The 15,507-nt window shown below is 36.2% G+C and overlaps 1 protein-coding gene across 1 annotated transcript in view; it reads left to right on the forward strand.

The window, feature by feature from the left end:
* Positions 1–15,507, forward strand: part of LOC150076348 (phospholipase D1-like) — a 601,970-nt gene that overhangs the window by 136,230 nt on the left and 450,233 nt on the right. The window contains exon 8 of the mRNA XM_090387327.1: positions 10,027–10,187. Within this exon, the coding sequence (XP_090243453.1) occupies positions 10,027–10,187 (161 nt within the window). The remainder of the gene's footprint in view (positions 1–10,026; positions 10,188–15,507) is intronic.

Consider the following 15,507-nt stretch of genomic DNA (forward strand, 5'->3'; position numbering starts at 1 on the left):
CAACAGATGGAAGTCTCTGTTCCAACTATCAACACCTGGTGGCAAAAGGCCTGCACATCTATTGTACAATTGTCTTTCCTCAATTTGAATTTAAGTCCCCTTAGGTGAGTAATCTGAGCGAGTGTAAGGATCTCGTCAGCATTGAGCCTGCTCAATCCATTCAAGGCCTCAATTAGATTATCTTGCAGGTACCTATTTCCAGAAGCTGCAGTTTGTAGAACTTAAGCCTTTCTTGGTAACACCAACCCTTTATTCCACTCAACAACCTTGTTGACCTTCTCTGTACTCGTTCCAGCAGCTCTACATCTTTCCTAACATCAGGCCTCCAACCCTGTATACTGTACTCAAGGTGTGGCCTAACCATTGCCTTATACAATGGGACAATCACCCCCTTATCCCTGCTAGCAAAATTTCTGTATATCATTAACAAGACACCATGAGCTACCTTTGCAGCCTTTTTGCACTGCTCAGAAAACTTCATATATGCTTGCACAATTACCACAATTATCCTTTTCATTCTCCACTTCCCTGAGTGTAGTACTGCCCAGTTGGTACATTAATCTGGTGTAACTGCTAATCATATGCAGTACTTTACATTTGTCAATGTTAAACTTCAGTTTACACCTCTCAACCTATCTGCTCAACTTTTCCCAATCCTGTTACAGTACATACTATCATTACTGTCATTAACAACCCTGCCAATCTTCGTATCATCATTTGGAAACTTAGACATTAACCCCGATATACCTTCATCAATATTATTAATAAATACCGAAAACAACAATGGGCCCAACACCAAACCCTGGGGGACTCCACTGATTACATTAGTCCACGAAGAGCAGTGTCCATTGATAACCACTCTCTGTCTTCTCCCACTCAACCATCCTTTTATCCATTGTAGCAACCTGCTCTTAATGCCATAATGCTCCAATTTGTACAGTAATCTTCCATGTGCCACAGAATCAAAAGCTTTCCTAAAATCTAAGTATATGATATCAAAATTATTCTTTTCATCCAGTTCCTTTGTGACCACATCATAGTATGCACTCAAATTTGTCAGACAAGTCTTCCCCTTAACAAAGCCATGCTGTGTCTGAACTATAACTGCAGTCTTGTCCAGATGATCCTGCATCGCTTCCTTAACCAGTGACTCCATTATTATCCCTGGAACAGAAGTTAGACTAATAGGTCTGTAATTCTCGTGTCACTGCTTGATCTCTCTTTGTGAACTGGGGACACATTTGCACATCCCCAGTCTATGGGGACCTTCCCTGAGTCCAAGGAAACTTTTATAATTATGGCTAAGGATTTGCTTATTTACTTTGCTGCCTCCTTTATTATAACTGGATAGATCCCATCCACCCCAGTTCAATTTCAACAATTTCTCCACTTTGCTCTCAGTTATTAAAAATAACTTAGCTCCCTGTTAGAGTTTGATAAACTTCTGGCATTCCCCTCCTTGAATAACTCCTCATGTGTGAATGTAGATGCAAAATACTCGTTCAGTTTATCAGCTACCTGAGCATGATCATCAATAGTCATCTATGTTAAGTGGTCCAATCTAATTCATTTCTTTCCTTCTTGAGTTTACATAAGTAAAAAACCGTTTGCTGTTTTTCTTTACATCCTTTGCCAAAGATTTCTTGTAATCTGCTTTTGCCTGCCTAACCTCCTTTGTGACTTGATTACTGTCTAGCTTATATCTTCCGTAGGCTTCTTTGTTGCCTGATAATATATATGCATCTCATGCATTTCTCTTCTCTGCCATGAGCCTCATTAATTCATCTGACATTCATTTAGGCCTAAATCTTGAACAGTATTTCTTATTTGGTATGAAAAGCCTAGTACCCTCCAAGATTAAGTCCCTGAAGCCTTCCCATTTAGAATTCATCATTGGTAGATCAGTTCTTTCTTTTTCAGACAAGTGCTGTAGGAAATGTGAAATATAACAAATCATCTCAAGTCGTGCTTGGGATTTTAATAGCCTTTTGTATTAGGAGTATGAGGGGATATTCAGTGAGGTTGGAGAAAAAAAAATATATTAGACAATCTCTTTCTGCTGATACTTTGTAAATGTTCTTAAGAGCTGAGTTTATAAAGCAGAGCCATTGTTATAATTAAAACTTTGACTCAGCATTTCTAAATAGGAAAATCTGAAGAGTGACTTCTTTTTTAAAGCAATCATAATCGGTTGTGGTCTAACAGATAATTAAAGCAGAAATCCACCTAAAAAAAACTTAGGTATGTTAATGTTTGGAAATATTCTACCCTGATAAACAATTCTATTACTGTATCTTAATGTTCTTATTTATAATCAGGCACAACTACCAGATTAGAGAACTTTACAATAAAGCATGAATACAATTGTTAATCAAATTTAGCAGTCATGAATTTGAACCATAGTCCACTCAAAGAGTGACTGTGCTCTTGCTCCTGACCAATCAATTACACAAGACAGTGAAATTTAATTTTAAGTGTAAAGTCTGAATTTAAAGAAAACTCTTCCTGTTTTTCTTTTTCCTTGATAAGATTTACAACTTCATGTACAGTTATACTGTATGCAACAGCATAGCTATAAATAAATATTGCTGTTCCCTTGTTTTTCCATGAACACAGAGCAGGGTTGAATATTTCATTTGCAATAGTGTTCTACCAAACATCATTTCATATTGTAATTATTTGTAATTTTCTTAACACAGTGTCAAAAAAATATGTGTGTGTGTGTGTGTGTGTGTGTGTGTGTGTGTGTGTGTGTGTGTGTGTGTGTGTGTGTGTGTGTGTGTGTGTGTGTGTGTGTGTGTGTGTGTGTGTGTAATATATATAGGCAGAATTAACACTAATATCCAAATAATTTAGATAAATTCAGGACAGGACAGGACCGGACCCTGCAAAAATACGAGATTTATTGTTATTTCAAACTATAAAGCTTAAGAAAAAGGTGTAACCATAACCTACTAAGGCCCCTAACCTCCCAATATATATACAGTAAAATCTCGTTTATACAAAGTACTCATTTATATGAAGCACATACCATTCTCCTGCAAAAGGATAGGCTTTTCTATGTAAATATATTCATTTATTACAAAATTTCGGTCAAAGTTCTTTTTCACCTCATGAGAAATAAATATTGTCATTTTGTATGTTTAATACAGATCTTGGCAAAGCGATCCGATTATTGCCCCCAGCCACCTGTCTCCCTACTTCCCGATGGATGGCACTGACTTGTTAGAAATTAGTTTTGTGTAAACAAAAGCAGTTCATGGTAGCTACAATGTCAAGTGCAGTCTGAAAAACATCTTTCTGAAGGATGAGTTGTTAAATTAACAAAAGAATAAAAAGTTTTTCTAAGTTGTTTACATGCACTCCCTCGCACTCCACGGGAATAATGTCAGTTGCAATTGTTACCCCAGTTCAAAGAGTCCTTTGCTATCATATCTGCTCCAGGGGCTCACATCTGGTGAGTATAGGCTTGGCACACCCAGGGTCCTGAGCTGGATATCATCATCCTTCTCTTTCTTGGTGATTTCCGTCTCTCTCTCTCTCTCTCTCTCTCTCTCTCTCTCTCTCTCTCTCTCTCTCTCTCTCTCTCTCTCAGGGTAACTTTTTTGGCTGGTGCAGCATAAGCCTCAGGCTTCCTTGCACCATGTAACTAATAATAATAATATACAGCAATCTATTTTTTGTGCCATTTTATCTGAGCTGATATCTTTTTTGGAACTTGTGTCTTTAAATTAATTTAAAATTTGTTTATATTAAATATTATCTAGCAGTGTTATGGCAGCAAAATGTAGACAGACAGAATTAAGCCTGGAAATTAAATTAAAAATTATACAAGAGGCTGATAGGATGGAAAGAAGCAAAATGGACATTGCAAAGGAATACAACATCCCTTTACCTACTTTATCTACAATACTGAAAAACTGAAAAAGACTTGAAGAAGTGTGTGACATTGGAGCAATAATGAAAAACAGGAAACGAATTCATGATGCAAAACACGAGGAGCTTGAAACAAAACTTTTCAAGTGGTACCAACAAATGCGTGCATCTAATTCGAAAATATCAGGTTTGATTTTGCAAGAAAAGACAAATTATTTCGCTCAGCAATATGGGATTAGTGACTTCAAATGCAGCAGTGGCTGGCTCCAAAGATTTAAAGACAGGAATAACTTGGTTTCGCGAAATGTTTGCAGTGAGTCTGGATTAGTCAACTTAGAAAAGGCTACAGACTGATTGTGTTTTGTATGGCCCATCCTTGAAAAATATGAGGCAAAGGATATTTTTAATCTTGTCGAGACAGGTTTTAATTATAAAATAAATGTTACAGGTTTATTTTATAATTTGCTGCAAAACAAAACAAAACATTTTCTGTTCGAGGAGAGTCTTGTCATAGTGGAAAATTAAGTAAACAAAGGCTCACTGTTCTCTTATGCTGCAATTCAAATGGCAGTACAAAACTAAGCCCACTTGTGATTGGTAAGTTTTCCAAGCCAGGATGTTTTAAAGCAGTTAACCAACTTCCCTGTGATTATGAGGCCAATAGAAGCGCTTGGCTTACGGTCAAAATTTTTCAGCCTTGGTTATCAAATTGGACAGAAGAATGGCTTCAGAAAAAAGGAATATTTTTATGATTCAAGACTGTTGTACAGCACATTCTGCTGAGACATTTAAGTTGACAAATATTATACGGCTGTTGTTTTTATCCCCCAATACTACCAGTTTAATGCAACCACTGGATCAAGGTATAATTTTTAACCTCAAGAGAGCATATAGAGCCCGCCTGATAAAGTACTTGATCCACAACATAGAAGGAGGGAACAATTTGCAGCCAAATTGGAATGTCTTGGATGCTATCCGTAATCTTGTTATTGCTTGGGAAAGTATTACATCAAGTGTAATAATCAACTGCTTCAGAAAGAGTGGCTTTGGAGAGAACATCATCAAAAAACATGGTCTAGCAGATGAATGTGATAGCAACAGTGAGGAATGGAGGAATTTGAAGAAGCATATGGATTTTGTTGGCGAATTTGAAGAGTTTGTGAAGGTGGATGATGAAGTTGCTACCATTGCAATGCCAACACCAGAAGAGCTGCTGGGTACCAAACAAAACGATGATGTTTTTGTTACCAGACAGAGAAAGTGAAGTGCACACACACTACCACCTAAAAAAGATGCCCAAATGCATTGAGCATAATAGAGAATGTGTTGGCCTGCAGTAATGTTCATAAAGAAACAGCTATTGCATTTAATAACGTCTGTGCTGTAGTTAAAAATGCATATAAGACAAAAACTGTGCAAACAACATTGGATTCTTTCTTTAAATTAGATTAATTTATTAAAAAGTTAATGGTTTGTATGTCTCCTTTTATATCAAGATTAATTCTTTTTACTGTGATGCTAAAATATTGTATATATCAAAATACAGTATATATTGTACAATATTTTCATTTCTGTTAATATTACTTTTCTCTTAGTTTATCTTACAAATAAAATAAAATCTTTAAAAAATATGTTATTCCTATTACTGTATTGTTAGATAAGGCTTTTGTTTTATTTTATTTTATTAATTTATTTTTGATATTATTATTATTTACTATTATTCTTAGATAAACATCTTAGTATGTACCAAAAAGAAAAGAAAAAACTGTAAAATTTTGACACTTTTGGGGGACCTTGTTACTACAAATCTCTTAATTACAAAACGTGAAAATTTAAGTCCCTTGACCTTTTTATTAACGAGATTCCACTGTATAGCTAAGTCATACCAATTCCAATATTAAAAAAATAAACAATCAACATAATAATCAATATTACCATAATGTCATTACTGAATGAGGCTTACATCGAAAGGCACATCATATAAATATATATATATATATATATGTATTAAATCTATTATGAAAATTGGGATTAATGTAAAAGTTATGTCAGATCAGATTAATGCCATCAATAGTAGATTGAACATTACATCAGTCTCTAATCTAATTATTATAGTGATAGTATAATATGTACTATATAGGTACTGAATATGTATTTAAACATAGGCATAATAGTATACAGCGGGCCATATGGCCAAAAGAACTTATAAAGACTAAGATTGCCTGTGTTGGTCTACATTGCCATACCCTAGAAATAAACATATAATTAGCAGTAATATAATATAAATAAATAATATAGAATACAATAATGATTATGTAGCTAATTATTGATATATAGATACATTTAATGGAACTTTTTCAAGGGCTAACCCCATTCAATATATATCCCATCAATAATTAGTAAGGCTATCTGTTTTTGATTGCTATCTGCTTGTTTAACTAGGTCCAATTAATAGTCATAAAGGCGATTTTTGCTAAACTTTAAATTTAAATTTAACAGCAAGCAGGCAAGATAACAGCTAGCCCGACAGATAGCTTAGAAACGAATATACAAAATATTATACAGAAAATAGAGGGCCAACCATAATTTTCATTTCAGTTGTGGTGATATTATTTGATTTATATATGTGCAAAAGAAAGCTACTTCTGCTGACATAAGGAGAAAGGAAGTAAGGATAAGTATAGTAATTTAAAAAGTAAAAGTATAGTAAATTGAGGTATTATTACTATACTTATCCTTACTTCCTTTCTCCTTATGTCAGTAGTAGCTTTCTTTTGTACATATACAAAGGGTACTAGGAAAGTTTTGTAATACAGCTTTGTTTATTTAATTTTTTCAAAGTAATTTCCTCTACATTCAATACACCTCTCCATCCTCCGAAACCAATCTTTAAACCAGTTCTGCCAAGTTTCACTAGGGAGTAAAGCACACTCGTTGTCCCAAGCCCGTAGAAGGTCCTCATCACTGGAAAACCGCCTCCCTTTTAGCTTCATTTTCACATGCGGGAACAGTGCAAAGTCGCAGGGAGCAAGGTCTGGACTGTAGGGAGGGTGCTCGAGAAGTTTCAGTCCTGTCGTGGTCAAATATTCGGTGCAGGCTTTGGCGTGGTGAGCTGGAGCATTTTCATGATGGAGGTACCAGGTGTCCATTCTTGACTTTGGCCGCAGGTTCTTCATAGATCCAATGACTTTAGGCAGGCATTGTTCAGTATACCACTTAGCTGTGACTGTCTTCTGCATGTCCAAAACGACACGTTCCACAATTCCACTCGATTTGAAAAATACAGCTATCATTTTCTTCTTTACAGATCGGGATTTTCTGACAATTACGGGTGTGTCGTCATCATCAAAGACCCAAACTTTGTTTTGAGCCTTGGTCGGCAGATCGTAATAGTACAGCCAAGTCTCGTCACCTGTCACGATGTTGTTCACATACCGAGATTGTCCCTTATCAAACTTTTTTAACATCTCCCGGCACGAAGTCACACGTCGTGTCATCTGCTCTTCAGTCAGTTGATGCGGCACCCAGAGAGAACAAAGTTTCTTCACGTGCAAATGATCTTGCAGAATCGAACGAATTGCTGGTGCATTTAGGCCCAAAGTATCCTCTATCTGTTGGTAGGTCACTCGCCTGTTTTCGTCAAGCATTTTCCTCACAGCAGTAACGTTTTCCTCCGTAACTGACGTTCGTGGCCTTCCCGGCCTCTCAGAATCCTCCAGAGTGAAATTTCCCCTTTGGAATTCGCTATACCACCTGAATATCGTTGTACGATGTGGACAATCATCATCTAGTGCAAGAGTCATTTCTTCTAAGCACTGGTCTATGGTTAAACCACGCACGAAATTATACCGCAAAACTGTCCTTATCTCATTTCGTGACCACGATGCCATCGCAAGCACTTTACACTCTCACTACTAATGAATAACTGAGCCCATCGACTTGGCGCGGCGGCTACTATGCACGTATGAACATGTCTCAACATGCAGCAACAAGCAGCTTCCTGTGATTCATTGTTGCGTCATATTGCAAAACTTTCCTAGTACCCTTTGTATAAATCAAATAATATCACCACAACTGAAATGAAAATTATGGTTGGCCCTCTATTTTCTGTATAATATTCTGTATATTCGTTTCTAAATTGTCTGTCGGACTAGCTGTTATCTTGCCTGTTTGCTGTTAAATTTAAATTTAAAGTTTAGCAAAAATCGTCTTTATGATTATTAATTGGACCTAGTTAAACAGGCAGATAGCAATCAGAAACAGATAGACTTGCTAATTATTGATGGGATATATTGAATGGGGTTAACCCTTGAAAAATTTAAATTCAATGTATCTATATATCAATAATTAGCTAGATAATCATTATTGTATTCTATATTATTTATTTCTAGGGTATCGCAATGTAGACCAACACAGGCAATCTTAGTCTTTAGCATTAGCATTAGCATTAGTAGAGGCATATGATGCAAGAAAGCAAGCTTATTCAGCATCAGCCAAAAAAAAAAAAAAAAACCCTCTCCCATTTCACCCCTCCGTTCGTTCGAAATACCTGTCCAGTTGAGCTTTAAATTTGTTTAGGCTATCAACTTCAACAACAAGTGATGGAAGTCGGTTCCACCAACCAACCACCCGCTGGCCAAAGGCAAATTTCCGCACATCTATTCGACATCCGTCCTTCCTCAATTTGAATTTATGCCCTCTCAGGTGATTATTCTGAGAAAGATGAAGAATCCCATTGGCATTGAGCATGCTCAAACCATTCAAAGCCTTATACACCTCTATCAGATCACCTCGCCGGTGCCTAGTCTCCAGACTCTGTAATTTGCAAAACTTAAGCCTTTCTTCGTAAGAGCAACCCTTTGTTCCATTTACTAATCTTGTTGCCCTTCTCTGTACCCGTTCCAGCAGCTCTACATCCTTCTTGAAATGAGGCCTCCAGACCTGTATACAGTACTCAAGATGTGGCCTAACCATTGCCTTATACAAGGGAATAATCACCTCCTTATCCCTGCTAGAAAAATTCCTGTATATCATTGACAAGACACCATGAGCTACTCTTGCAGCTCGTCTGCACTGCTCAGAGAACTTCATATCTGCCTGCACAATTACCCCCAGGTCCTTTTCATTCTCCACCACTGTCAGTGTAGTACCGCAGAGTTGATACATTGCTCTGGGGTTACTGTTACCCATATGTAGTACTTTACATTTGTCAATGTTAAACTTCATTTGCCACCTCTCAGCCCATCTGTTCAACCTTTCCAGATCCTGTTGCAGCAGCATAGCGTCAGTAGTGTCCTTAACGACCCTGCCAACCTTTGTATCATCTGCAAACTTAGACATTAAACTTGATATCCCATCATCAATATCATTCATAAACACCGAAAACAACAATGGACCCAACACTGAACCTTGAGGAACTCCACTAATAACATTAGTCCACTTTGAGCAGTGTCCATTGATTACCACTCTCTGTCTTCTGCCACTCAACCATCCCCTTATTCATAGCAGCAATTTGCCTCCAGTGCCACACTGCTCCAATTTGTGCAGCAGTCTTCCTTGTGCAACAGTATCAAAAGCCTTTCTAAGATCCAAATATATAATATCAAAGTTATTCCCTGCATCCAGTTCTTTTGTGACTACATCATAGTATCCAATCAAATTGGTCAGGCAAGACCTGCCCTTAACAAAACCATGCTGCGTCTGAGCTATAACTGAATTCTTGTCTAGATGATCCTGCAGTGCTTCTTTAACCAGTGCCTCCATTAATTTACCTGGAACAGAAGTTAAACTAACAGGTCTATAATTACTTGTGTCAGCCTTTGATCCTCCTTTGTGAATTGGGGTTACATTTGCACATCTCCAGTCTATGGGTACCTCCCCTGAGTCCAAAGAAGCTCTCATAATTATGGCTAGGGGTTTGCATATTTCCTTTGCTGCCTCCTTTAATATAATATATATAATAAGTCCTTTTATAAGTTCTTTTGGCCATATGGCCCACTGTATACTGTTATGCCTATGTTTAAATACATATTCAGTACCTATATAGTACATATTATACTATCACTATAATAATGATATATATATTTTTTTATTATTATTATATTTATTGTATTATTTTAATCCTTTTATTTGTTTTATATGTATTTACAGTTAGACTTTTTAGAAATTAGTCCATTATCATTTATCTATGATCTTGGTATAAAAAGCAAGGAGAGCATGATTCAAAAGAAGCCTGGTGGCTACTGTGTACTTTCTTTGTTCATGAAATTGAAACGATTGATTTTTGATTTTCTGGGATGGTGGCAAGAAAGGTAATTTCTGCTCTTATAGAAAATATTTTACAAAGCAATTATTAATTTGGTTATATGGAATTTGCATTCATTGCCCCACCAAGATAGTATCTATTTTCAAACTTAGAGCACCATATAATTGGAAGCTGTTATGTAAAAAAGTAAAGTGCAGCCATTATCAACCCACTGCAGGATGGAAGCCTCCTCAACAATTCATGCTGAGGGAAATGGACCATAATCTGCCACGCTGGTCCAGTGCGGGTTGGCAGATCGACCGTATTCAGCATTCAGGGGCTTGAACCCCAGTCTACTCAAAGAGCGTGTGCTACTGCACTCCCGCTCCTGCCCACTCGGCTACGGAAATGTGGACTGGATATATATATATATATACAGCTGTTATGTATATATATATATATATATATATATATATATATATATATATATATATATATATCTGATAATTAAAATAAATATGATATTTAGATAAAATCATCAGCCAGTAGTACGGCAATAATGCAGAGCGAAATGAAACGCAAAATAATATAAATAAACAAACAGGGAAGGGAAAGTAGAGATAATAGGACAAAAAGGTAGTCGATAATCCCCTATATAATTTAGTCAATTAAGTCATTAAACCCAATTAATAAAAAACGATATAAATTTAAATAATGCCAATTATAAATAATTTAGCGGTACCGCCCTTGAAGGTACCAGTTCCAAAAGACGTGAATGCAGAGCGAAATGAAACGCAAAATAATATAAATAAACAAACAGGGAAGGGAAAGGCATCATGTGGAGGATGTGCATTTGCTGCCTCTAATGATAGCTACATAGCCATATCTATTTATTTTTATTACTTTTACCTAACTTTTACCTCACATATATATATATATATATATATATATATATATCCAGTAAACTCTTGCCATAATGCTCCTGTTTAAATGCTTTCCTGTTTATATTGCTTTTTTTAAAGTGCCAAGGAGAAATAAACCTCAATATATAATCCTCCTTTCTCTTGATTTTGGTCTTGGTAAAGGGATAATAGACACTAAATTCTAAGAATCTTTAATCATGCTGTTTTACTTCATAGAAGTCATTTCTAATGCATGTGAGTTTTGTTTCTTTCACACCTTAACTCAAAGCTTGGAAGGTGGAAAGGCCATTCTTTACAACTCATTGTTCAGTTAGTTGTTGCATCCACACACTATCCTTGGCTTTATTAAAATTCACCATTATTCATCCACTTTCTTAGCTGGTACAGTAATCAGCGTCGCGTGCACGTGCGCGCGTGTTCGTTCTTATTGCAAGGTGCTTAATGCCTGAAACATACTGTAAAGATGTATTAAAAGATTGCATTTTTAAAATTCTATGTCCAATAGAATTTCACAATTGAAAAAACAGTAATAAACTAATTTCAAAAACAGTAATAAATACTTTCCTTTTGCATAAGCCAATTAAAATAGCACAAATTGCAAATACTATTTATTTTGATAACAATTATACTGATGGCCTTGCTTACAAGTGTTCTGGCCAGCTGCAAGTGAAAAGTTTTATCTTCTAATTTGCTTCCACTCCAACCATATACAGTGGCACATTATCCTATAGGGAAAAAAAGCCTAGGACCCTGATCGGAGGGGGGGGGGGGCCCAGAATCACTGTTTCAAACTCATTGCTGTTTTTCACTAATATTTTTAAATTATTTTTATCGGAAACTGCCAAGGTCAATGAACTCGAAGATTAATTTGAAAATTATGTTTTTTTCAAAAATGGTTTTACCGACTTTGATGAAATTTTATATTTAGTTCTTATGTCATATAATTTGTTTGTTTTTTTGTCAAAATAAAATTAAATTGAAAATGTTCTTTATTAGTTTTTTCTTTGGATGGAGCTTTCCAAATTTCAGTTTCCCTTGGGGCCCCATGAAGTTGTAACACACCACTGACCTTATATATATATATATATATATATATATATATAGAAACCCCCCCTCTCTCTCTCTCCCCCCACTTCACTCAACAGCTAGCTTTCCATTAACATGTTCGATGCTACTTATGAGAGAACCGTTCAGTGTGCTGTAATTTTTGGAATGTTAAAAAAATCAACATTCCAAAAATTCATATTTAACGGTTTAAAATTAAAAGCTTGCAATTCATTGTTAAAAGAAAATGCTAACTTTTATGCTGAGCTGTACATCAGAACAAATCTTAAAATTTTATAAAAAGTTTATTCACATACATAAACTAACGTCAACACAAGAGGAAAATAATAAAATTAAAAATAATAAAATTAAATAAAAAAATAAAACTTTGTGCCAAGTCTATAAACAAAAGCCAAGCATTACTGCAAACCATTTAGTCAGTGTACCAGTTCAGAGTAGTTGTTAATTTCATGTGCCTTTACATTTACAGCACAGCACTTGGGTGTATTTTGAACTCAGATATGCATTGTGGCACATCACTCCTAGTGCCATTTTATGCATATGTGAGTAAAGACTGCAAGCATGTTAATATAATATAATTAAGTTAATACAATTCCACAAAAAAATATTAGCATTATTAGAGGTATATGATGCAAGAAAGCAAACTTATACAGCATCAGCCAAAAAAAAAAAAAACTTACCATTTCACCCATCCATTCACTCCAAAAGTTTGTCTAGTTCTGCCTTAAATTTATTTACGCTGTCAACTTCCATAATGACAATGGAAGCTTGTTCCAGCAATCAACCACCCGCTGGGTAAAGGCAAATTCCCGCACATCTATTCTAAAACTGTCTTTCCTCAGTTAGAATTTATGTCCCTTTAGGTGTCTAATCTGAGCACGAGGAAGAATCATGTCAGCATTTAGTTTGCTCAATCCATTCAAGCCTTATACACCTCAATCAGATCACCTTGCAGGAGGCCAAGGAAATACTGAAGGTTCAAGTAGCTGAAAATTCAAAACATCAGGAGGCTGGTGAACAGGAAAGCTGATTGTAGGTGGCTGATAATATAAAGAAACATTAGTGAACCAGCTGTATGTGGATGCATAGAACATATAATAAGGTTAGTCAGATTCTGCATCATTTATTAAAAAAGTAGGATTTGTGCATTATATATAAAACAAGATTCCGTAAAAATCACATGCCAAAAAGCACTTTGCAATTCTGAAATAGTCTCTGTGATTGAGACCAGCAAGTAGTCTTTTGGAATAACAATGTCAACCTTTGCAAGCTGACTACTTAGTATTTTTTTTTTTAGGTGATGCTTTAGACTTCTGTGGTACTCATTGGTATACCACTAACTTGCATTCACATCTGGGCATGCACAACAGGCCTCTAGTATTTGCACTTGAAGAATGTTGCAGTAACTGGGGACATGCATGTATTGAGAGAAGCTGCAATATTGCTGATGTTGTTACTAAATTTTACTGATATTCTTACTAAAACCATACACAAATGAAATTACTATGTTTCATATCTGATACTCTTGGGGAAGAGGGGAAGGTCATATATAATGAGATTTGTTCTGAGGAAAGATGCCTTTCAAATGAGAGAGTTCTTCCTAAGATTGCAACTGGAGGCTCTTTTGGGCCATAAGAGAGTCAGAGGGAAAAGGGTGGCTGTATGTGAAATGTTGAACTCTTTTAGTTCAGTAAGTTTTTCATTGATAGACGTGTAAATAGCACATTTTGTAGCGAACATAATATTTAAATTTTTAACTTATCTTATTTAATTTCACTTTAAATTTATATCCAGATGCAGTTAGGTCCAGCATTAGATTTAGAATTTTCTGAATCCTAAGCAGGAATACTTTTTGTGTGGGGATGGGGGGGGAGAAACATTTGGTAAAAATATAATTATATTCACTATCCACGAGAAAACACTTATACTTTCGTTTTTTTTTTTTTTTGGTTTTTTTTGGCTGGTGCAGCATAAGCCATAGGCTTTCTTGCACCATGTGGTCATTACTAATACTAATACTAATACTAGTCTCCAGCCACTGCAATTTATAGAAATTAAGCCTTTCTTGGTAAGAGGACCCCTTCATTTCCCTAACCAATCTTATTGCCCTCCTCTGTACTTGTTCCAACCTCCCCACAATCTTCCTAAAATGAAGCCTCCAGACCTGTATGCAGGTGCGGCCTGGCCATTGCCTTATACAAGGGGATAATCACCTCCTTATCTCTGCTAGCAAAATTCCTGTATATCATTGTCCCCATGAGCTACCCTTGCTGCCTGTCTGCACTGCTCAGAAAACTTCATTTTTAACTGCACAATTACCCCCAGGTTTTTTTGATTCTCCACTTCCCTCAGTTTAGTATCACAAGGTTGGTATGTTACTCTGGATTTACTGCTACCCATATGCAGCACTTTGCATTTGACAATGTTAAACTTCAGTTGCCACCTCTGAGCCCATCTGCTCAACTTTTCCAGATCCTGTTGCAGTAGTGTTCTATTATTAGTGTCATTAACAACCCTGCCAACCTTTGTATACCTTCATCAATATCATTGATAGATACAGAAAACAATAATGTGCCCAACACTGAACCCTGGGGGACTCCATAATAACATTAGTGGAGCAAAGAGCAGTGTCCATTGATTACCACTCTCTGTCTTTTCCCACTCAACCATCCCTTTATTGATAGCAGCAACTTGCCCTTAATACCATACTGCTCCAATTTGTACAGTAGCCTTCCATGTGCAACAGTATCAAAAGCTTTCCTGAAATCCAAGTATATCATATCAAAATTATTTTTCGCATCCAGTTCTTTTGTGACCACAATGTAGTATCCAGTCAAATTGATCAGCCAAGACTTCCCCTTAACAAACACATGCTGTGTTTGAACTATAACTGCAGTCTTGTCTAGATGATTCTGTAGTGCTTCTTTAAACAGTGACTCCATTATTTTCCCTGGAACAGAAGTTAAACTAACAGGTCTCTAAGTACTTGTGTTTCCCTTTGATCCCCCTTTGTGAATTGGGGATACATCAGCACATCTCCAGTCTGTGAGGACTTCCCCTGAGTCCAGGAATGCTCATAATTATGGCTAAGGGTTTTCTTACTTCATTTGCTGCTTCCTTTAATATAACTCGATTGATCCCATCTATCCCAGGTGTCTTTTTTATGTTTAACTTCAACAATTTCTCTTCCACTTTGCTCTCAGTTATTACAAAATCCTTTAGCTCTGTGTTACAGTTTGATAAACTTCTGGCATTCTCCTCCCTTAATAACTCCTCGTGTGAATGTAGATAAAATATACTCATTCAGTTTGTCAGCTACCTGAGCAGGATCATCAGTATTGATATCAAGCGGACCAATCTAATTCATCCCCTTCCTTCTAGAGTTTACAGAAGTAAAGA

Source organism: Mastigoproctus giganteus, chromosome 13 (assembly GCF_048544385.1).
Source record: "Mastigoproctus giganteus isolate SK-2022 chromosome 13, ASM4854438v1, whole genome shotgun sequence".
NCBI classification, from domain to species: domain Eukaryota; kingdom Metazoa; phylum Arthropoda; class Arachnida; order Uropygi; family Thelyphonidae; genus Mastigoproctus; species Mastigoproctus giganteus.